The sequence below is a fragment of the Stenella coeruleoalba genome (genome assembly GCF_951394435.1).
Source record: "Stenella coeruleoalba genome assembly, chromosome: 13".
Lineage (NCBI taxonomy): Eukaryota > Metazoa > Chordata > Mammalia > Artiodactyla > Delphinidae > Stenella > Stenella coeruleoalba.
The window spans coordinates 14,030,666-14,056,404 of NC_137159.1; the positions used below are offsets into that span (position 1 = coordinate 14,030,666).

Consider the following 25,739-nt stretch of genomic DNA (forward strand, 5'->3'; position numbering starts at 1 on the left):
GACTATAATAGAAAAGGTTTTTGCTTTTTCAAGGAACAAAATTAAAAGCCTACTCAAAGAGGCTACAAACGAGGCCCACAAAAATAATGTGAAACTTGAGAATGGGTCTATAAAGTATCACGTGAACCACGAACTATCTCTTTCCACTGACAGCTCTCCCCATGTTCCTTTCAAATACACTACAGGAATCCTTGGGTTATTTGAAAACAGACAGACAACAAGCACAGGATGGTGAATCTAGCATAAACAGTAATACCTGTTTTATGTCTTCCTTTGAGGCTGGCTTTGAAAAGAGTTTGAACTGCCTGTTTGAACAGGGACAATTTGCCTTTATTCCCCATTTTGCTCTTACAGAATGAACAATGTCTCCAACATCATAGAGGGCTAAAAAAAAGGGCACAGGCAAACATCTGAACAAGGATATTAGGTACTTTCAACCTCAACGTTACAAAACAAAAGCTTATATTTCTAACAGGATAACTTTTTTTTAGCAGCATTTTTTTTTTAGGGTGCTTACAACTCCCCCCTTTACGTCCTAAGTATGCCTTGCCCCAAATGTGCCATTTTCTTTCCTTTTACAAAACTATTTACAAGGCCTTTACCAGAAAGTTTGGGGACATTATTTAATACATTTCTCGACAATTTATGGTACATACTAAAATAAAGTCAGCAAGTGATCGTACTACACAAAGTAAAACCGAACTACCAGCCCCTATGATACCCAAAACACAGGGAAAGGAAAAGCATTGCACCACACAAAATACCTTTTCCAGGAATGATCTGCGTAGGCATGAGGTTCTCTGGTTCATGTATCTGGCTCTTCACACATCTCAGCCATGAGAAAGTCTTGTAGGCAGCGCCTGCAAATAACTGCTTTGTAGTAATTGCTCTTTATGGACGCTGGTCCCAAAAGTTTCAGAAATCCATCAACCACAAATCAATGAAAGGCTTAATTTAAGAGTATAAGGGGCTTGGAGAAGAGTCAAGTCAGTTCTCACCCTGTTGGCAATTTTTCCTCTTCATCCGATAGCAATCCACACACACTCCAAACCCACACCGAGGACACACCCAGTGCAGGTTGAAGATGGTGGTGTCACACACATCACACATTTCTCGAACACCTTTGACAGCTCGCTTCCAAGCAACCTGTCCTACAAAAATCAATAAATCACTTAGTCTTGGGGACGAGAGGGCTCCTGAAATAAAACATGAAGTGGGAGGGGAGCTGATGCCATTCCTCCCTCTCACTGGAGTTCCCATTAACTGTTCAGCCTCCAGAGCCCATCTCAAATCCCCCACCACCGCCATGAAGCCCTCCTGGATTCCTTCAGCACTCCCATCAACTTGTATTTGTACTTCAGACTCAGGCCTCTTCACACTGTACGCAGTCAGGTGCAGTTTTACTTCCCTGTAGGAGACTAAACTCCGTGCAAGCAGAATCCCTGCTCAGGCTGTACCCTATCCCCACACCCCACCCCACCCTCCAAGGAGCTCTGCATAGTAAGTCCTGCTGAGTAAGTCAGTGAAAAAAGCAGCATTAGTTACACAAGCTGGAGTTCGGACACAAATATAAAGGAGCAGTGGTTGTTCACATTTTGGGTCATGAGACCGTCTGAGACCCTAAAGGCAACACGGACCATGCTTTCTCCAAAGGAAAAATAATTGACTCAAATACACAAACCCAACCTTCAGTGTCGAGTGTCAGGTTATTCACAGATGCCCCGAAACCACTCAGACTGCCCATGAAAAACCCCAGGGCGCTGAGGGAAACCTGGTGGGAGCAGCGCATTAACTAGTGGGGGGCACAATGGTCCAAAGTCGGTTCCGTCATAGGCCAGTGTCGGAAACTCAATTTTTAGAGCCAGGAGTGATGCAGGCACCCAGGACCGACTCATACTAACCAAGTAGCGCCAACAGACTGAGGCACAATCACGAATTCTATGAAGCAGCATCTTCTGTTCCAGTGGCCAAACCCCGGAAACTGGAGAGAGGGGCCTTCCAGGACTGGGCAGGAAATCGTACCCCACCCCCCGACCGTGGAGGAGTGCCACATACGGCATTAGAAAGCTTCAAGGAGTAAGAGCAAAGGGAGGACATTTTCCTGCGTCACAGAAAAGCCCAACGTCTGCTGATCAGAAGACTGTTTTCTGTCTGTCTCTCTCTCGAACAAGACAGGATCAGTACTGTCACATTCGTGTTCTACGGAGAACATCTTTTCCTAATCCAGTCAGTGGTTACTTCTTTCTTCAGACTGCCCACAAAAGAAATGACTAACTTCAGTTTGCTTTAAGTTAATCCAACTGCTGAGTGAACCTCTGCCGTTTCATTACAATGTGAAAGCTCAGTGCACAATACGTAGAACTTGAGGCATTTTACACATGAGATTTTATGAACTTCACCTTGGTCGCTTGGATTAGACTTTTATTAGAGAGCAGTCTTAGATCTCTTAGCCACCTATTTAATGATTATTTGTCATTGAAAAGACAGAATAAATGTATAAAAGCTGAGACCTGCTTCCTAATCTCAGGATCAGAGGGTACCCTCCACCCCCTCTCTAGCGACACCTTGTGGTGGCATCTTTCAGTATCACTCACAGTGAGTTCCTCTCTCCAGCTGACCAGCTTGTCACAGAGGAAATAAAGAGGAACAGGATAATCAAATAGGCAAGGAGGAAACATTAATCACAATTACATCTTTAAGGACACATTTTTCAGACCACTCACCTTGAGCAAAGAAAAAACATCAGTAGCTTAAAACAGCCCCTCCGATTCAGGAAGCTACTAATACATTCCAAAAGATTGTTTTTGCAACCCAGTCATTCATATACTACCTCTAGACCAGTTACTTAAGAACTTTCCTTTAAATCTTCTCTTACTTAAAAGTATACAAGAAGAAAACTTTTGTATCTCTACTGAAAATGGAAAACCAGTATCACTTGTCCTAAATAGATTATAGGAAAAACAACTTTAATACGATTCTTGACTTATCAGAGTCTCTACTACTCCAACAGGACAGTGATTACAAAGCTGCTCTCCACTTTAGCAGGACTCTGGCTGCCCGTGGAGCTCACAGTCCCATACCCCACCTAGATCTGAATTCCCGCTCCTGGGAATGTCAGTTCCCATTCCTTGGACTCTGAGATGTAACAGTGTTCAAACTTATCCAGTAAGTTATTGTTGTGCTTAAGCTAGCTTCAGTTCGTTCCTGGGCCTACGACCAAAGTTCCTAAGCTCAGGATGTGTGGGTGCTTATACTGAAACATATTTGGCTATGCAAAGTCTGAAAAGACATCTACCAGAGGGATGGAAAGGCTTCACTTTTAACTTGCCACCATTTGGAAAAGATAAAATGATGGAACAAAGTGTGAGACTTAAAAAGACAGATGCCCCTTGGTGTTTCTGGCTGGATATCTCACTTCTAAGGGCATACAGACAAGAGGTATGCTGTCCTCTTCGACACCGTACCTTGAGATGTCATGAGGGAGGTCTGGCTCTAATGTGTCACCCACACTGATCTCTGTGGTTTACTGCACACCTGGCTGGAACCTCCAAGTTTTCCCTGAAAACCTTGACTCTAACAGAATCATTTTCATCTGCGCTTGTTCCCATTTTCATGCCTGGGTCCCAGCCTCCTCAGACCCTGATTCAGTAGGTCTAGGGTACAGCCTGTCCATTATCTTCTTTGAAATGTTTTCTTAAGAACCTTTGTCTTAAAATAACCCCCTTTTGGTGAGTCCACACTTGTTGGTAAGGCTATGCAAATTCCACCGCCACCTCACCTTTACCTTTCTTAACAAAAAGTTTAGTAATTGCCCTGAAACAAACCCCACAGATAGATCACTGACTTTGATGAAATCAACAGGCAGAATCTGTTACAAAAGGAAAAATGCAACTTCATTATACCAAAGTCATCTACACTTCTGGGTGAAAATGAAATCCATACAATTAGGACTTAGGTGTCATTTAGGAACAAAAATCAAGTTGGACTCAAAAATCCTACCCCCTAAGAGATGCTCTTACTGTGTGGCTCAATAGTTGACATAGCTTCCTTTTCAGAAATCACCATTTGACAGAAGTGGTCTCCAATGTTGGCCAGGATATACTTTGCTGTGTCCAAATCAGTCCCAACAACATTTTTGGTTAAAGGCAACCACAAGCCAATTGCTTCACTGTCATACTTGTTTGGTGTTAAGAAGCCTTCTACCCGCAATACACCATGTTTGTTGAACTGTAACCTAGAGGGAGTGAAAAAATAAAGAAAACATGTTACATACATGAAATAGTGACTTACGTCTTGTTGTTACTTTTGAAATGTTATTTAAGTCAAGCGTTTCCTTCCCAGTTTTCCATAATCTCCATGGCTAATTGCAGCCCCTTGCTACTTGGCAACATCAATAGAAAGATTTTTAAAACTTCCAAGCTTTCCCCCAAAAGACACGGGGGGTTGGCAGGGAGAGGGAGTTGTGCTTTCCACTCGAACCAAGATCTACTCAGGTCATTTCCAAGGACAGCTACTGAACCTGCCTGACTTGGAACTTAATAGCAAGAATAATCACAAGTCACCACAGAAGTAAACTGGTAACAAACAGAAGGTGACAAATAATCTGACCAAATTTGAACACAACTACGGCTTCAAGAGTAATGCTCGGGAGGGGAAGGCCAACCCTACAACACTGAAGCCATGACCACACAGATCCATGAGGTATTCAACACCCTTAGGAATCCTAGCTACAAATCACCATGCAAGCTTCTGGAATAAGAGGCAGTGTTAGGATGAGCCTCGGTACCTATGAAGGTGGAGCAAAAAGCAGAATATTTTCTCAGCATTCTCTTTCAGCATCTTTGACATCTGCCATGTTTTTCCTAAGGTATGCAATAGTTTTGGACTTATTTAAACACAACATTGTATGTCAATCTAGCTGGAGACACAGAAGTAGACATAAAACACCCGGGGAAATAGGGTATGACCGGTATCGTAACAGTCATTGAGTCATACAGGAGTCAGAGGAAGAAGTGCTGACTACGAGTTCTGTGGGTCTTGTATGAAGAAGACTTCATGTTAGAGACAATAACTAAGCTTGGCCTTGCAAGAAAAACGCAGGGACCTTGATTTCTTTGCTAGTCATTGGGCAGCTGCCGAAACTTTTTTGAGTCCACGAGACACACATAAAGTTGTGCTTTAGGAAAAGCATTTGTCCAGAACTGTGTAGAATGAACTGGAAGGACACTGGGAGTTGCATAACAGATGCAAATGTTTCTGCAAACATTTGTTTGCAAAATGTTTTTGCAAATTTCTAGGAGTCCAAAGGACAGATGCAAGATTTTAATTGATAGCCCAAATTAGAGCTAGGCATAGTTCTAAAAAATAAATTTGGAAGCGATTTCAAATGGGGAGGAGATGGAAACAGGATTTGGCAACCACTGAGACCCTACCCCCTCCCATTTAATCTGCAGAATTTAATGAGAAACAAATTTGATAAGACTAATGACAGTGTCGATCTTCACTCTAAACATCAGGAAAAAAAGGCTTTGCTTTTACAACCATGATATTCTTTTCGCCAGAGAAGTGAGTTTGTTTGAGTTTCTAATACACTGACTTCTGTTAACAGTTATCACAGCTCTAAATGCTATACACACATATTATCATGGTGCTTCTGCAATTTACTCAGGAATGAATGGGACAAACTACCATCTAAAAAACTCTTAAATAAACTCTTCATTAAATAACCCTGAATCTGAAAGTTATCAGCACAGATATAATTATTGATCATTAAAATGCCCGTGCATTTAATTCAGTTCATCAGCAATCTTTAATCCTGATAAAACTAAAGGAGAGGAGAATAGGAAGAAATTAAAGTCATCACTGCTGTTTATGATTAGAACTAGTTGAGACTGAAACTACCTGGATTTCTGGAAAAATGTATGATATGTAAAAGCTCATCTACACCCAGAGCAACACTGCTCATTATACATCAGAAAGACCAGAAGGCTACCTTTCTCTTCACGCAGGATGGAAGAATTTAAAGAAAATTTGACTTAAAGAAAAAAAAAACGCAATGTAAAAATGAAAGTTTTTGCCTATAAAAGCAGGAAAGATTTTTTAAAGATACACCGGCTGGCAAAGGTACACGGAGACGGGAATGCTCAAACCTGCCAGTGGGCGTGGATGCAGGTGCAACCTTCCTCCAGGGCCATTTGGCAGAACTTATGTATCAAAGCCTTAAAACACACACCTTCTGACCCAGTAATGCCACTTCCAATAACCTTTCCAAAATAAATAATCAGAGATGAGGACAAGCTGATGATCATTTCTGTATTATTTTTAGTGGCAAAAAATACATAATAATCTTAACACCAACAAGGGAATTGGTTAAATGAATTTTCCAACACTGTTATTATGGGTTCTTGCATAGTTATTCAAAAGTATTTGCAAAAAAAGTTAACATGATCAAGTGGTTCCTATTACGAACTGGGAAAGTATGCACTGGAGAAAGTAAAATTCAAAACAGTATATAGGGACTTCCCTGGTGGCGCAGTGCTTTTGAATCTGCCTGCCAATGCAGAGGACACAGGTTTGAGCCCTGGTCCAGGAAGATCTCACATGCCGCAGAGCAACTAAGCCCGTGCACCACAACTACTGAGCCCGCGCTCTAGAGACCACAGGCCACAACTACTGAAGCCCATGCGCCTAGAGCCCATGCACTGCAACAAGAGAAGCCACCGCAATGAGAAGCCCACGTGCCGCAACAAAGAGTAGCCCCCACTTGCTGCAACTAGAGAAAGCCCACGCACAGCAACAAAGACCCAACGAAGCCAAAAATAAATAGATAAATAAATTTATTAAAAAGTATACACAACACACCAAGTAGGTATGCTTGAATATATTTTATGACCACGTAAACACTAAAATGCACTGAAAAGGTAACAGTAGTTATTTGTGGTGGTGTTTTAGAACCTTCAGAATTTTTCTATGTTTGTTACTTTTAAAAATAGAACTTTAGACACCAGGCCACCCTGTGCTCCTCAGGCCACCGCCCTGCCCCTCCAGCGGCTCTGGTCCCCATCGCCGCACACCAGCCAGGCGGTTCCAGGGATTTGGATGTCCGTGTCTTTGAGGGACCACTACTTCACCTGCCACATGCTTGCAGGATCTTGATTCCCAGGCCGGAGGTCGGGCCCTGTGGTGGGAGCTCCGAGTCCAAACCACCGAACTAACAGAGAACCTCAGACCCCAGGGAATATCGACTGGAGTGAGGCCTCCCAGAGGTCCTCATCTCAGCACCAAGACCCAGCTCTATCCAACTGCCTGCAAACTCCAGTGCTGGACGTCCCAGGCCAAACAACCAGTAAGACAAGAATACAGCACCACCCATCAAAAAAAATGAAACGACAAAAAAATACGTTACGGACGAAGGAGCAGGGTAAAAATCTACAAGACCAAATAAATGAAGACGAAATAGGCAACCTACCTGAAAAAGGATTCAGAGTAATGATAGTAAACATGATCCAAAATCTCGGAAACAGAATGGAGAAAACACAAGAAACATTTAACAAGGATCTAGAAGAACTAAAAAGCAAACAAACAGTGATGAACAACACAATTACTGAAATTAGAAATACTCTAGAAGGAATCAATAGCAGAATAACTGAGGCAGAAGAACGGATAAGTGAGCTGGAAGGTAAAATGGTGGGAATAACTGCCAGGGAGCAGAAACAAGAAAAAAGAATGAAGAGAATTGAGGACAGTCTCAGAGACCTCGGGGACACCATTAAATGCACCAACATTCGAATTACAGGGGTCCCAGAGGAAGAGAAAAAGAAAGGGTCTGAGAAAATATCTGAAGACATGACAGTCAAAAACTTCCCTAACATGGGAAAGGAAATAGTCAATCAAGTTCGGGAAGCACCGAGTGTGACACAGGATAAATCCAAAGAGAAACACGCTGAGACACATCAAAAATTAAATACAAAGAAAAATAAATAAAATTAAATACAAAGAAAAATATTAAAAGCAGCAAGGGAAAAGCAACAAATAACATACAAGGGAATCCCCATAAGGTTAACAGCTGATTTTTCAGCAGAAACTCTGCAAGCCAGAAGGGAGTGGCAGGACATATTTAAAGTGATGAAAGGGAAAAACTTACAACCAAGATTACTCTACCCAGCAAGGATCTCATTCAGATTCGATGGAGAAATTAAAACCCTTACAGATAAGCAAAAGTTAAGAGAATTCAGCGTTACCAAACCAGCTTTACAACAAATGCTAAAGAACTTCTCTAGGCAGGAAACACAAGAGAAGGAAAAGACTTACAAAAACAAACCCAAAACAATTAAGAAAATGGTAACAGAAACATACATATCAATAATTGCCTTAAATGTAAATGAATTAAATACTCCAACCAAAAGACAGACCAGATGAATGGATACAAAAACAAGACCCGTACATATGCTGTCTACAAAGTCTCACTTCAGATCTAGGGACACATACAGACTGAAAGTGAGGGGATGGAAAGAGATATTCCATGCAAAGGGAAATCAAAAGAAAGCTGGAGTACCAATTCTCATATCAGACAAAATAGACTTTAAAATAAAGACTATTACAAGAGACAAAGAAGGACACTACATAATAATCAAGGGATCAATCCAAGAAGAAGACATAACAATTATAAATATGCACCCAACACAGGAGTACCTTAATACATAAGGCAAATGCTAACAGCCATAAATGGGGAAATCGACAGTAACACATTCATATTAGGGGACTTGAACATCCTACTTTCACCAATGGACAGATGACCCAAAATGAAAATAAATAAGGAAACACAAAATTTAAATGACACATTAAACAAGATGGACTTAATTGATATTTATAGGATATTCTATCCAAAAACAACAGAATACACTTTCTTCTCAAGTGTTCATGGAACATTCTCCAGGATAGATCATATCTTGGGTCACAAATCAAGCCTTGGTAAATTTAAGAAAATTAAAATCGTACCAAGTAGCTTTTCCGACCACAACACTATGAGTCTAGATATCAATTACAGGAAAAAACCCGTAAAAAATACAAACACATGGAGGCTAAACAATACGCTACTAAATAACTGAGAGATCACTGAGGAAATCAAAAAATAGCTAGAAACAAATGACAATGAAAACAGGACAACCCAAAACCTATGGGATGCAGCAAAAGTAGTTCAAAGAGGGAAGTTTATAGCAATACAATCCTACCTCAACAAAAATCTCAAACAACCTAACCTTACACCTAAAGCAATTAGAGGAAGAAGAACAAAAAACCCCCAAAGTTAGCAGAAGGAAAAATATCATAAAGATCAGATCAGAAATAAATGAAAGAGAAATGAAGGAAAGGACAGCAAAGCTCAATAAAACTAAAAGCTGGCTCCTTGAGAAGATACACAAAATTGATAAACCATTAGCCAGACGCATCAAGAAAAAAAGGGAGAAGACTCACATCAACAGAATTAGAAATGAAAAAGGAGGAGTAACAACTGACACTGCAGAAATACAAAGGATCATGAGAGATGACTACAAGCCAATAAAATGGACCACCTGGAAGAAATAGACAATTTCTTAGAAAAGCACAACCTTTCAAGACTGAACCAGAAAGAAACAGAAAATATCAACAGACCAATCACAAGCACTGAAATTGAAACTGTGATTAAAAATCTTCCAACAAACAAAAGCCCAGGATCAGATGGCTTCACAGGTGAATTCTATCAAACATTTAGAGAAGAGCTAACACCTATCCTTCTCAAACTCTTCCAAAATATAGCAGAGGGAGGAACACTCCCCAACTCATTCTACGAGGCCACCATCACCCTGATACCAAAACCAGACAAAGACGTCACAAAAAAAGAAAACTTCAGGCCAATATCTCTGATGAACACAGATGCAAAAATCCTCAACAAAATACTAGCAAACAGAATCCAACAGCACATTAAAAGGATTATACACCATGATCAAGTAGGGTTTATTCCAGGAATGCAAGGATTCTTCAATATACGCAAATCAATCAATGTGATACACCATATTAACAAATTGAAGGAGAAAAACCATATGGTCATCTCAAGAGATGCAGAAAAAGCTTTTGACAAAATTCAACACACATTTATGATAAAAACTCTCCAGAAAGTGGGCATAGAGGGAACCTATCTCAACATAATAAAGCCCATGTAAGACAAACCCACAGCCAACGTCGTTCTAAATGATGAAAAACTGAAACCATTTCTCAGGGCAACAAGACAAGGTTGCCCATTCTCACCACTATTATTCAACATAGTTTTGGACGTTTTGGCCACAGTAATCAGAGAAGAAAAAGAAATAAAAGGAATCCAAATCAGAAAGGAAGTAAAACTGTCACTTTTTGCAGATGACATGATACTATGCATAGAGAATCCTAAAGATGCTACCAGAAAACTACTAGAGCTAATCAATGAATGTGGTAAAGTAGCAGGATACAAAATTAACACACAGCAATCTCTTGCATTCCTATACACTAATGATGAAAAATCTGAAAGAGAAATTAGGGAAACACTCCCATTTACCATTACAATGAAAAGAATAAAATACTTAGGAATAAACCTACCTGAGAAGACAAAAGACCTGTATGCAGAAAACTGTAAGACACTGATGAAAGAAATTCAAGATGATACAAACAGATGGAGACATATACTATGTTCTTGGATTGGAAGAATCAACACTGTGAAAATGACTCTACTACCCAAAGCAATCTACAGATTCAATGCAATCCCTATCAAATTACCAATGGTATTTTTCGCAGTACTAGAACCAAAAATTGCACAACTTGGGGATTCCCTGGTGGTGCAGTGGTTGAGAGTCCGCCTGCCGATGCAGAGGTTGCAGGTTTGGTGCCCCGGTCGGGAAGATCCCACATGCCGCGGAGCGGCTGGGCCCATGAGCCACGGCCGCTGAGCATGTACGTCCGGAGCCTGTGCTCCGCAATGGGAGAGGCCACAGCAGTGAGAGGCCTGCGTACCGCAAAAAATAATAATAATAATTTTAAAAATTGCACAACTTGTATGGAAACACAAAAGACCCTGAAGATCCAAAGCAATCTTGAGAAAGAAAAACAGAGCTGGAGGAATCAGGCTGCCAGACTTCAGACTATACTACAGAGCTACAGTAATCAAGACAGTATGGTACTGGCACAAAAACAGAAATATAGATCAATGGAAAAGGATAGAAAGCCCAGAGTAAACCCATGCACATATGGTCAGCTTATCTTTGATAAAGGAGGCAAGAACATACAATGGAGAAAAGACAGCCTCTTCAGTAAGTGGTGCTGGGAAAACTGGACAGCTACATGTAAAAGAATGAAATTAGAACACTCCCTAACACCATACACAAAGATAAACTCAAAATGGATTAAAGACCTAAATGTAAGGCCACTATAAAACTCTTAGAAGAAAACACAGGCAGAACACTCTATGACATAAATCACAGCAAGATCCCTTTTGACCCACCTCCTAGAGGAAATGGAAATAAAATGGAAATAAAAACAAAAATAAAGAAATGGGACCTAATGAAACTTAAAAGCTTTTGCACAGCATAGGAAACCATAAACAAGACGAAAAGACAACCTTCAGAATGGGAGAAAATATTTGCCAACAAAGCAACTGGCACAGGATTAATCTCCAAAGTATACAAGCAGCTCATGCAGCTCAATATCAAAAAAACAAACAACCCAATCCAAAAATGGGCAGAAGACCTAAACAGACCTTTCTCCAAAGAAGATATACAGATTGCCAACAAACACATGAAAGAATGCTCAACATCATTAATCATTAGAGAAACTCAAATCAAAACTACCATGAGATATCACCTCACACTGGTCAGAATGGCCATTATCAAAAAATCTACAAACGATAAATGCTGGAGAGGGTGTGGAGAAAAGGGAGCCCTCTTGCACTGTTGGTGGGAATGTAAATTGATACAGCCACTATGGAGAACAGTATGGAGGTTCCTTAAAAAACTAAAAATAGAACTACCATACGACCCAGCAATCCCACTACTGGGCATATACCCTGAGAAAACCATAATTCAAAAAGAGTCATGTACCACAATATTCATTGCAGCACTATTTACAATAGCCAGGACATGGAAGCAACCTAAGTGTCCACTGACAGATGAATGGATAAAGAAGATGTGGCACGTATACACAATAGAATATTACTCAGCCATAAAAAGAAAAGAAATTGAGTTATTTGTAATGAGGTGGATGGACGTACAGTCTGTCATACAGAGTGCAGTCAGAAAGAGAAAAACAAATACCGTATGCTAACACATATATATGGAATCTCAAAAAAAAATATGGTTCTGATGAACCTAAGGTCAGGACAGGAATAAAGAGACAGATGTAGAGAATGGACTTGAGGACACGGGGAGGGGGAAGGGTAAGCTGAGATGAAGTGAGAGAGTAGCATTGACAAATATACACTACCAGAAGTAAAATAGATAGCTAGTGGGAAGCAGCCGCATAGCACAGGGAGATCAGCTCGGTACTTTGCGACCATCTAGATGGGTGGGATAAGAAGGGTAAGAGGGAGACGCAAGCAGGAGGCGATATGGGGATATACGTATGCATATAGCTGATTCACTCTGTTATACAGCAGAAACTAACACAACACTGTAAAGCAATTATACTCCAAAAAAGATGTTAAAAAAAAAATGGAAGTTTATATTTTTAAGCTTCTTTGATTTAAAAAAAAAAAACCTGAAAAGGAGAATGAGAAGGAAAGAGTGTGTAATAAGATCTAGATTCCTAAATCCACAGATTAAAAAGTGTAATCTGTACTCTTTTCAGTTTTAGACTTACTGTTGCTAGGAGAAGAGGGAGAAAAGTACACTCTAGGGCCCAGGGTATCTCAGCTTTTCCCCAAATGGCTCACCTCCTGAAGTGAAAGAAGCGGCAAAACACGGGCGAGTCTTTCTGCTGCTCCTTATCCTTTCGGAGGCTGTCCAAGCGACACTCCCGGCACTTGGGCAGCTGCGCAACGATGTTCACGCAAGAGTCGTCCTGCACAAAGGCCTCACCGCTCTGCTGCAGCTTCTTGAGTTTGGCTGGGTCTGTCAAAACCGACTTCCGGGATGGGGCTAGAAAAAAAGATGAAGGAAAATGGGACCTCAAATTTAAAAAGTCACATCAATATTTGACTGAATTCTATTCAAAAGGTCAGTTTTCCCAAAGGGAGAACTCCTCTTCTCAATTACTGATTCAACTGTAGTAATTTCTAAAAATGGCTTAATAGAAGACAACTATCAGAACAATTGGAAGTTTTATTCTCTTTATAAAATACATCTCATTTGGTGAGTCCATTTGACAACTTAAAACCCCAGACCCACAATTCCAAGTTAGTGCATACCTCTATTCACAACCCTAGATAAGAAGAACGCTTCAGCAGAGGACCGTGCGGGAGTCAACTGTGTCAGTTTTCACACTCAAAAAAACTGGTTTGAGATGTGTTTTCCAAAGCATTCTGCAAAAGCTAACCATTCCAAACGTCACAGGCCCCCTGGCCTATAAGAGTGATCCCCTAAATGCTTCTAGGAGATGCCACTTGACCCTTGACATATCTTCTATTTCCTTCACACATATGTTCCATTCAAGATTAAGAGCATTGGCTAAAGAGAGGATTTTGATTCTAAGTAAATGCATGTTTTAAGTTTTAACTTGTAATGGGCAGGTGAACTTGAAAGGAAAAGTTAAGATGGTTTTTAAGAAAAAGGGAGACAAAAATAGAGATGCAACATTAAAGAGCAACCACTGTGTCAGACCAAATAACATAGAAAGGAATCCATTTCTATGTCAAGAGCCTTAAGGTATACAGTGGGCCCTCTACATCCGTGGGTTCAACCAACCATGGATTGAAAATACTACACGACCTGTGGTCGGCTGAATCCGCAGATGCAGAACCTGCAGATGGGAATGGGAAGGCTAACTGTAGGGGACTGGTGCATTTTGGGTATCCACAGGGGGTACTGGAACTGATCCCTCTCAGATACTGAGGGACTGTATTTCATATAAAACCGACAGAAGGTGGCGGAGGGGAAGATGGCGGAAGAGTAAGAGGTGGAGATCACCTTCCTCCCCACAAATACACCAGAAATACATCTACACGTGGAGCAACTCCTACAGAACCTACAGAACACCTACTGAATGCTGGCATAAGACCTCAGACCTCCCAAAAGGCAACAAACTCCCCATGTAACTGGGTAGGGCAAAAGAAAAAAGAAAAAACAGAGGCAAAAGAATAGGGACGGCACCTGCACCAGTGGGAGGGAGCTGTGAAGGAGGAAAGGTTTCTACACACTAGGAAGCCCCTTCGCGGGCAGAGACTGCGGGAGGCGGAGGGGGGAGCTTCGGAGCCGCGGAGGAGTGCACAGCAACAGGGGTGCGGAGGGCAAAGCGGGGAGATTCCCGCACAGAGGATCGGTGCCGACCGACACTCACCAGCCCGAGAGGCTTGTCTGCTCACCCGCCAGGGCGGACGGGGCTGCGAGCTGAGGCTTGGGCTTTGGTCCGAGCGCAGGGAGAGGACTGGGGTTGGCGGCTTGAACATAGCCTGAAGGGGTTAGTGCACCACGGCTAGCCGGGAGGGAGTCCGGGGAAAAGTCTGCACCTGCCGAAGAGGCAAGAGACTTTTTCTTCCCTCTTTGCTTCCTGGTGCGCGAGGAGAGGGGTTTAAGGGCGCTGCTTAAAGGAACTCCAGAGACGGGGGCGAGCCGTGGCTAAAAGCGCGAACCCCAGAGATGGGCGCGAGCCACGGCTAAAAGCGCGGACCCCAGAGACGGGCGGGAGACGCTAAGGCTGCTTCTGCTGCCACCAAGAAGCCTGTGTGCGAGCACAGGTCCCTATCCACACCCCTCTTCCGGGGAGCCTGTGCAGCCCTCCACTGCCAGGTTCCCGGGATCCAGGGACAACTTTCCCGGGAGAACGCACGGCGCGCCTCAGGCTGGTGCAACGTCATGCAGGCCTCTGCCGCCGCAGGCTCGCCGCGCACGCCGTGCCCTTCCCTCTCCCCCGGCCTGAGTGAGCCTAGCCCCCCAATCAGCGGCTCCTTTAACCCCGTCCTGTCTGAGCAAAAAACAGACGCCCTCCAGCGACCTACACGCAGAGGCGGGGCCAAATCCAAAGCTGAGCCCCTGTGAGCTGTGAGAACGAAGAAGAGAAAGGGAAATCCCTCCCAGCAGCCTCAGAAGCAGCGGATTAAAGCTCCACAATCAACTTGATGTACCCTGCATCTGTGGAATGCATGAATAGACAACGAGTCATCCCAAATTGAGGAGGTGGACTTCGAGAGCAAGATCTATTTTTTCTCCTTTTCTTCTTCTTGTGAGTGTGTATGCTTCTGTGTGAGATTTTGTCTGTATAGCTTTGCTTCCACTATTTGTCCTAGGGTTCTATCCGTCTGTTTTTTGTTTTTTTTTAATTTTTTTCTTAATAATTAATTTTAATAACTTTATTATACTTTACCTTCTTTCTTTCTTTCCTTTCCTTTCCTTCCTTCCCTCCTTCCCTCCTTTAGACAACGAATCATCCCAAATTGAGGAGGTGGACTTTGAGAGCAAGATTTATGATTTTTTTCCCCTTTACCTCTTTTTGTGAGGGTGTATGTGTATGCTTCTGTGTAAGATTTTGTCTGTATACCTTTGCTTCCACCATTTGTCCTAAGGTTCTATCCGTCCCCCTTTTTTTCCTAAATAATTATTTTTTAATTTAATAACTTTATTATACTTTATTTTACTGTATCTTTTCTTTTTTCCTTCCTTCCTTCTCTCCTTCCTTCCTTCCTTCCTCCATCCCTCCCTCCTTTCTTTCCTTCTTTCTTTCTTTCTTCCTTCCTTCCTTCCCTTCTTTTTTTCTTCCTTCCTTCCTTCCCTTCTTTTTTTCTTCCTACTTCTACTAATTCTTTCTCTCTACTTTTTCTCCCTTTTATTCTGAGCCGTGTGGATGAAAGGCTCTTAGTGCTGCAGCCAGGAGTCAGTGCTGTGCCTCTGAGGTGGGAGAGCCAACTTCAGGACACTGGTCAACAAGAGACCTCCCAGCTCCACATAATATCAAGCGGCGAAAATCTCCCAGAGATCTCCATCTCAACACCAGCACCCAGCTTCACTCAATGACCAGCAAGCTACAGTGCTGGACAACCTATGCCAAACAGCTAGCAAAACAGGAACACAACCCCACCCATTAGCAGAGAGGCTGCCTAAAACCATAATAAGTCCACAGACACCCCAAAACACACCACCAGACGTGGACCTGCCCACTAGAGAGACAAGATCCAGCCTCATCCACCAGAACACAGGCACTAGTCCCCTCCACCAGGAAGCCTACACAACCCACTGAACCAACCTTAGCCACCGGAGACAGACATCAAAAACAACGGGAACTACAAACCTGCAGCCTGCAAAAAGGAGACCCCAAACACAGTAAGATAAGCAAAATGAGAAGACAGAAAAACACACAGCAGATGAAGGAGCAAGATAAAAATGCACCAGACCTAACAAATGAAGAGGAAATAGGCAGTCTACCTGAAAAAGAATTCAGAATAATGATACTAAAGATGATCCAAAATCTTGGAAATAGAATGGACAAAATGCAAGAAACATTTAACAAGGACCTAGAAGAACTAAAGATGAAACAAACAATGAAGAACAACACAATAAATGAAATGAAAAAGACTCTAGATAAGATCAATAGCAGAATAACTGAGGCGGAAGAACAGATAAGTGACCTGGAAGATAAAATAGGGGAAATAACTACTGCAGAGCAGAATAGAGAAAAAAGAATGAAAAGAACTGAGGACAGTCTCAGAGACCTCTGGGATAACATTAAACGCACCAACATTTGAATTATAGGGGTTCCAGAAGAAGAAGAGAAAAAGAAAGGGACTGAGAAAATACTTGAAGAGATTATAGTTGAAAACTTCCCTAATATGGGAAAGGAAATAGTTAATCAAGACCAGGAAGCACAGAGAGTCCCATACAGGATAAATCCAAGGAGAAATACACCAAGACACATATTAATCAAACTGTCAATAATTATATACAAAGAAAGCATATTAAAAGCAGCAAGCGAAAAACAACACACAAAGGAATTCCCATAAGGTTAACAGTTGATCTCTCAGCAGAAACTCTGAAAGCCAGAAGGGAGTGGCAGGACATACTGAAAGTGATGACGGAGAAAAACCTGCAACCAAGATTACTCTACACAGCAAGGATCTCATTCAGATTTGATGGAGAAATTAAAACCTTTACAGACAAGCAAAAGCTGAGAGAGTTCAGCACCACCAAACCAGCTTTACAACAAATGCTAAAGGAACTTCTCTAGGCAAGAAACACAAGAGAAGGAAAAGACCTATAATAATGAACCCAAAACAATTTAGAAAATGGGAATAGGAACATACCAATAATTACCTTAAATGTAAATGGACTAAATGCTCCCACCAAAAGACACAGATTGGCTGAATGGATACAAAAACAAGACCCTTATATATGCTGTCTACAAGAGACCCACTTCAGACCTAGAGACACATACAGACTGAAAGTAAGGGGATGGAAAAAGATATTCCATGCAAATGGAAACCAAAAGAAAGCTGGAGTAGCAATTCTCATATCAGACAAAATAGACTTTGGAATAGACTATTACATGAGACAAAGAAGGACACTACATAATGATCAAGGGATCGATCCAAGAAGAAGATATAACAATTGTAAATATTTATTCACCCAACATAGGAACACCTCAATACGTAAGGCAAATACTAACAGCCATAAAAGGGGAAATCAACAGTAACACATTCATATTAGGGGACTTTAACACCCCACTTTCACCAATGGATAGATCATCCAAAATGAAAATAAATAAGGAAACACAAGCTTTAAATGATACATTAAACAAGATGGACTTAATTGATATTTATAGGACACTCCGTCCAAAAACAACAGAATACACTTTCTTCTCAAGTGCTCATGGAACATTCTCCAGGACAGATCATATCTTGGGTCACAAATCAAGCCTTGGTAAATTTAAGAAAATTGAAATCGTATCAAGTATCTTTTCCGACCACAACACTATGAGTCTAGATATCAATTACAGGAAAAAACCCGTAAAAAATACAAACACATGGAGGCTAAACAATACGCTACTAAATAACTGAGAGATCACTGAGGAAATCAAAAAATAGCTAGAAACAAATGACAATAAAACAGGACAACCCAAAACCTATGGGATGCAGCAAAAGCAGTTCTAAGAGGGAAGTGTATAGCAATACAAGCCCACCTTAAGAAGCAGGAAACATCTCGAATAAACAACCTAACCTCACACCTAAAGCAATTAGAGAAAGAAGAACAAAAAACCCCCAAAGTTAGCAGAAGGAAAGAAATCATAAAAATCAGATCAGAAATAAATGAAAAAGAAATGAAGGAAACAATAGCAAAGATCAATAAAACTAAAATCTGGTTCTTTGAGAAGATAAACAAAATAGATAAACCATTAGCCAGACTCATCAAGAAAAAAAGGGAGAAGACTCAAATCAATAGAATTAGAAATGAAAAAGGAGAAGTAACAACTGACACTGCAGAAATAAAAAAGATCATGAGAGATTACTACAATCAACTCTATGCCAATAAAATGGACAACCTGGAAGAAATGGACAAATTCTTAGAAATGCACAACATGCCAAGACTGAATCAGGAAGAAATAGAAAATATCAACAGACCAATCACAAGCACTGAAATTGAAACTGTGATTAAGAATCTTCCAACAAACAAAAGCCCAGGACCAGATGGCTTCACAGGCAAATTCTATCAAACATTTAGAGAAGAGCTAACACTTATCCTTCTCAAACTCTTCCAAAATATAGCAGAGGGAGGAACACTCCCAAATTCATTCTATGAGGCCACCATCACCTTGATACCAAAACCAGACAAGGATGTCACAAAGAAAGAAAACTACAGGCCAATATCACTGATGAACATAGATGCAAAAATCCTCAACAAAATACTAGCAAACAGAATCCAACGGCACATTAAAAGGATCATACACCATGATCAAGTGGGGTTTATTCCAGGAATGCAAGGATTCTTCAATATACACAAATCTATCAATGTGATAAACCATATTAACAAATTGAAGGAGAAAAACCATATGATCATCTCAATAGATGCAGAGAAAGCTTTCGACAAAATTCAACACCCATTTATGATAAAAACCCTGCAGAAAGTAGGCATAGAGGGAACTTCCCTCAACATAATATAGGCCATATATGACAAACCCACAGCCAACATCATCCTCAATGGTGAAAAACTGAAAGCATTTCCACTAAGATCAGGAACAAGACAAGGTTGCCCACTCTCACCACTCTTATTCAACATAGTTTTGGAAGTTTTAGCCACAGCAATCAGAGAAGAAGAGGAAATAAAAGGATTCCAAATCGGAAAAGAAGAAGTAAAGTTGTCACTGTTTGCAGATGACATGATACTATACATAGAGAATCCTAAAGATGCCACCAGAAAACTACTAGAGCTAATCAATGAATGTGGTAAAGTAGCAGGATACAAAATTAATGCACAGAAATCTCTGGCATTCCTATACACTAAGGATGAAAAATCTGAAAGTGAAATCAAGAAAACACTCCCATTTACCATTGCAACAAAAAGAATAAAATATCTACGAATAAACCTACCTAAGGAGACAAAAGACCTGTATGCAGAAAATTATAAGACACTGATGAAAGAAATTAAAGATGATACAAATAGATGGAGAGATATACCATGTTCTTGGGTTGGAAGAATCAACATTGTGAAAATGACTCTACTATCCAAAGCAATCTATAGATTCAATGCAATCCCTATCAAACTACCACTGGCATTTTTCACAGAACTAGAAAAAAACATTTCACAATTTGTATGGAAACACAAAAGACCCCGAATAGCCAAAGCAATCTTGAGAATGAAAAACGGAGATGGAGGAATCAGGCTCCCTGACTTCGGACTATACTACAAAGATACAGTAATCAAGACAGTATGGTACTGGCACAAAAACAGAAAGATAGATCGATGGAACAGGATAGAAAGCCCAGAGATAAACCCACACACATATGGTCACCTTATCTTTGATAAAGGAGGCAGGAATGTACAGTGGAGAAGGGACAGCCTCTTCAATAAGTGGTGCTGGGAAAACTGGACAGGTACATGTAAAAGTATGAGATTAGATCACTCCATAACACCATACACAAAAATAAGCTCAAAATGGATTAAAGACCTAAATGTAAGGCCAGAAACTATCAAATTCTTAGAGGAAAACATAGGCAGAACACTCTATGACATAAATCACAGCAAGATCCTTTTTGACCCACCTCCTAGAGAAATGGAAATAAAAACAAAAATAAACAAATGGGACCTAATGAAACTTCAAAGCTTTTGCACAGCAAAGGAAACCATAAACAAGACCAAAAGACAACCCTCAGAATGGGAGAAAATATTTGCAAATGAAGCAACTGACAAAGGATTAATCTCCAAAATTTCAAGCAGCTCATGCAGCTCAATAACAAAAAAACAAACAACCCAATCCAAAAATGGGCAGAAGACCTAAACAGACATTTCTCCAAAGAAGATATACAGACTGCCAATAAACACATGAAAGAATGCTCAACATCATTAATCATTAGAGAAATGCAAATCAAAACTACAATGAGATATCATCTCACACCAGTCAGAATGGCCATCATCAAAAAATCTAGAAACAATAAATGCTGGAGAGGGTGTGGAGAAAAGGGAACACTCTTGCACTGCTGGTGGGAATGTGAATTGGTTCAGCCACTATGGAGAACAGTATGGAGGTTCCTTAGAAAACTACAAATAGAACTACCATATGACCCAGCAATCCCACTACTTGGCATATACCCTGAGAAAACCAAAATTCAAAAAGAGTCATGTACCAAAATGTTCATTGCGGCTCTATTTACAAAAGCCCGGAGATGGAAACAACCTAATTGCCCATCATCGGATGAATGGATAAAGAAAATGTGGCACATATATACAATGGAATATTAGCCATAAAAAGACACGAAATTGAGCTATTTGTAATGAGGTGGATAGACCTAGAGTCTGTCATACAGAGTGAAGTCAGAAAGAGAAAGACAAATACCGTATGCTAACACATATATATGGAATTTAAGAAAAAAAATGTCATGAAGAACCTAGGGGTAAGACAGGAATAAAGACACAGACCTACCGGAGAACGGACTTGAGGATATGGGGAAGGGGAAGGGTGAGCTGTGACAGGGCGAGAGACAGGCATGGACATATATACACTAACAAACGTAAGGTAGATAGCTAGTTGGAAGCAGCCGCATGGCACAGGGATATCGGCTCGGTGCTTTGTGACTGCCTGGATGGGTGGGATAGGGAGGGTGGGAGGGAGGGAGACGCAAGAGGGAAGAGATATGGGAACATATGTATATGTATAACTGATTCACTTTGTTGTAAAGCAGAAACTAACACACCATTGTAAAGCAATTATACCCCAATAAAGATGTTTAAAAAAAAAAAAAACCCGACAGAAAAGACCTTTTCTCGGGGTCCAAGGGAGCTGAGAAGAGGAAAGTTGATTCTTAGGCAAACAAAAAACAAAAACACAACTTCTGGGGACCCAGTCAAGAGATGGGTAGGAGACGGTGGTAAGGAGTCTTGAAAGAAACTAGAAGAAAGATCTCAAACCAAAGAAGGCTTTAAATAATATAAGCACCTTTAATAATTACCTTAGAGGTGTTCTAATCTTACCTCTCTGTTAAAGCATGACTAGAGCACAGTGTAAAATGCTAAATGGATGCCATCAGGCCTTGAGCCCTTAAACATTCTCATTCAGTTAGTGAAAGAGAAGGTAAAGCAAGAAAGGAGGGAAAATAAAGAAATCAGTAGTTCAGGATGGAATTTTAATTACTCAGATATTGGAAACACATCATCCTTTGAGTGGACCAGGTTTTCCCAGACCGAGTCCAGAGATTATCTTATCTGTTCTGCCTGGGCTTAAAAGAGGCAATACCTAGAAATAAGCAAGTTGAACTATCTAAATCTAGCTCTTCAGTGAGGAGAGGAACAGCTGATCCCCAATCAAGGACTCAATTCAGAGCAGAGCCAAGGGAAAAAAGCAACAGCAACTTCTGAGGAGCCACACGTCTACTAAACAGAAAGAGGGCAGCTGTTCAACTCCAGCTTGTTTTTGTTTTCTAACCCCTAAGCAAGCAAGGACACACACGGCAGAGGAACAGTTTCCAGTCGAGTCTCTCCATACCCACAAGCAATACTGGTGGAAACGGCACAGAGATCCTGGCAGGCTTCTGATCACACTGTCTTACTCCTCAGCCAGAAGTCCCAGTAGACAGCATGCACCAGGCTGTGGAGTGGCTTTTCATTTCTCTTAAAATCATTTTAGTTGGAGCACAGCTGCACAACATATTAAAAAAGACAAAGCTGGGCTCTGAAACTCACTTCTATACCTATAATGTGCTTACCGGCCCAGAACTTTGTTTCTTCACGTATTAAAATAATTTGCCTTAAAAACTAGCTGAATGTGAGGGCTGATGACTCAAAAAGAATAAAGAAATAGAACAGGGACATGGTTATGAATATTCGCTTTCTTTGGGGAGTTACATAACTCCTGAGGAACAGTAGAACCTTATGCAATTAATTTTGTGCAAATTACCAGCTATATCAACTTAAGCCTCAAGAATGAACAAGCTGGGTTAGAAGTATTACTCAGCAAGGAAAGTTGTTTTCCAATTCCTCCAACTCTACTTCAAAAAGACCCCCAGTCAAATCCACCTCTAGTTTCAGAGGCCTGTAGGAAAAGCTAGAGTGTGGATTATTCATTTGTTACTTACCCAAATGAATAGCGTTTTTATTAAGTTTTTTTCAAGTTAATTTTCCCACACAGCTGACAATTATCAAGTCTATTTTTAAACTGTAATAGGCCTGAACCTTCTGACACACTGAAGCCATTTAGTTCTATTAATTCTAGTAAGAGAGCATCTGATAACTACCATCACTGATATTCATCCTCAAACTTAACATAAGTCGTGTGAAATACATGTGCCATCTTCTCTATAAGAAGAGTACTTAGTTCTAAATTGTGGGTGCAGCCGGACCTCCGCTTAAGCAAAGAGACTCTGCCTGGTGTTTCAGCACTGTCCTTAAATTCTTTAACTAAAAATCCCTTTTCTAGAGGTGGTGATGCAATTCCCTTTTTTTTTTTTTTTTTTTTTGTGGTACGCGGGCCTCTCACTGTCGTGGCCTCTCCCATTGCGGAGCACAGGCTCCGGACACGCAGGCTCAGCGGCCATGGCTCACGGGCCCAGCCGCTCCACGGCATGTGGGATCTTCCCCGACCAGGGCACGAACCCGTGTCCCCTGCATCAGCAGGCGGACTCTCAACCACTGTGCCACCAGGGAAGCCCACAATTCCCTTTTTAAAAAAATTTCAAATCTGGACTACCTGTGTGAGCATAAAATTTCAATCACTTCCTTCACTCCAACCTGGATGTCACAGAAAGATAAGTAATAGGCTGAAGATAAAGCAATCATCAGATCACTTTAGATTTTATTTCAAAATTATTTTCTTAAACCAAAAACTGGGAACCACCTAAGTCATACGGTAAATGCATATAATGGAATCCTTGCAGACTTTAAAATGTTGAGAGGCACCTCACTAATGCACTGGGTAAAACTGTTGGTATGAACCCATTTGTGTAATAGTTTATCTGTGTTTCTATATACATGGAACTAAGTCCACCAAAATGTTAAAAGTAATCATTTCTGAGAAGATTTAGGGATTTTACTTTCTTCTTTGAACTTTTTTGATTGTATGAACTTTTTCTACAGTCATTTTCTCATAAGGTAAGAAGAAGATATGTACGTACTGACAACCATTTCTTACCTTCTACCAATAAAGATATGCAGAAACACTCACCATTCTGGATTTTATTGTTGCTTCTTGTACAACAGCTTTCAGTATCTACTTTTGCTGAAGACTCCTTTAAATTCTGTGACTGGCAACCTAAAGTTGAAGGTTCTACCTTTTTTTCTACACAACAATTAGGACTATTACTATTGACATCTGCTTTCTCTTCTGGCTTATTTGAAAGGACATCAGATGTGGAAGGTCCATGTTCGAGATGCTTCTGCAGTTCAGGAGTACTGGCAATTTCCAGTTCTGCCGTAGAAGAAGGCTTTGTAGGTAAGCACTCCCTAGGAAGGTCAGTCGATGATGGAGGAAAAGATTCCAAGCTGCTTTCCTGGTCAGTGTTTGTCTTCAGCTGGGTATAGCTTCCCTTTGGTTCACTCAGGGTTTTCAAGTCTCCAGTTCCAATCTGAGAGGACTTTGAAGAGAGCAACCCTACTTTGCAGACAACATCTGGTGTTCTCAGTATTTCAGGCTTTGTATTTAGACAGGAAGAAAGTTCTGGTAAAATCTGTTTATGACTTCTGAAAAAGAGTAATATGAAAACTAGCATCTAGGATCCTTTTATCTCTTCCCTACCTTCCAAAAATAATTGCTTGGTTCCCTAAAGTAACAAGCATGAAAGAGAAAAGAAAACTGCTTATATTAGAGAATTTATGATAGGTTTCTGTGGGTTCGAGTTAAAAGTAATCAGTCAATGGCTCTGCAAAAATATATTAAACACGAAGAAAAAGATAACCCTAAATCCTATTTGCAAGTTCTCATAAATCTGTAACTACTTCAAGTTAGTTCTACTTCTCATAGCAAAATGAACCTTAGCTTTCCCTCAAAACAAACTGAGTATCACATGGAACCCAAATCAACAGCAGCACAAAACCCTATCTGACTATGAACGTGTTACCAGCCTTAGCACTGGACTATTTCACTCTTGTTCGGTCAGCGATCAAGACCCAAAGCAAAGAGAAGAGCCAGCTGACCGATTACGTACTTGTTCACAGAACCATCTGGTACTCCCTCCACCCCCAGTAGGGGTTATCCTTAAAGAAACTTTGTTTCTCTGAAATTCATCCTAAAGTTCTTTCCCCAGCAAGATGCAAAGTCCTTTTTTCCTGTTACACTTGTTTTCCTGCCTCTAAAAAAGGATCTCATCCTGGAGAAGCTGTTCGCACTTAAGTACCCATACTAGACATCTTTGCTTGGGTACCACCGAACTTCTTACCGCTCCCTCTTTCTGCTCTGAGGACCACTCCGCCCTCTCTCTGACTGCTATGTGTCCCTCCTCCAAGCTCTCTCCCAAGCAGCCCGCTGTCCTCCCAGGGAACCAACGTGCTCACCCACCCTCCCACCTTACTGCAGTGGTCTTCCAAGCCTACCTTTCTATACCAGTCTCTGACCCCTATCTTAGGTTTTTATCCACTGCCTGCACAGGCCACCACTCCTCCTAAGACATCCTTCCCTTCAAACTCTTCTCTCCATTAACCTTGTAGCCACTTTAAATCTCTGATTAAATTTTACATTTCTTATAACTTAGAATTCTTATAACTTATAACTTACATTCACCTATAACTTAGTAACTATGCCTCATGACTTAGTATTTTCTCTACTGCCACATTTCTCACCTATACTTGAGGTCTGGGCTGATGAGAACCACTCACTGGGACCCTGTCTCCCTCTTCTCCACACTCCCACTGACCTCAGTCTTCCATATACAACCAACCTGCTCCCTTTTCCTTGAAAGTGGA

The 25,739-nt window shown here is 41.0% G+C and overlaps 1 protein-coding gene across 3 annotated transcripts in view; it reads right to left on the bottom strand.

The window, feature by feature from the left end:
• Positions 1-25,739, bottom strand: part of KDM3A (lysine demethylase 3A) — a 65,754-nt gene that overhangs the window by 18,411 nt on the left and 21,604 nt on the right. For all 3 annotated transcript variants that reach the window (XM_079940960.1, XM_079940961.1, XM_079940962.1), the window contains exons 10-15: positions 24,007-24,521; positions 12,929-13,133; positions 4,020-4,234; positions 999-1,151; positions 765-860; positions 257-384 (exon numbers count right to left, since the gene is read on the bottom strand). In XM_079940960.1, the coding sequence (XP_079797086.1) occupies positions 257-384; positions 765-860; positions 999-1,151; positions 4,020-4,234; positions 12,929-13,133; positions 24,007-24,521 (1,312 nt within the window). The remainder of the gene's footprint in view (positions 1-256; positions 385-764; positions 861-998; positions 1,152-4,019; positions 4,235-12,928; positions 13,134-24,006; positions 24,522-25,739) is intronic.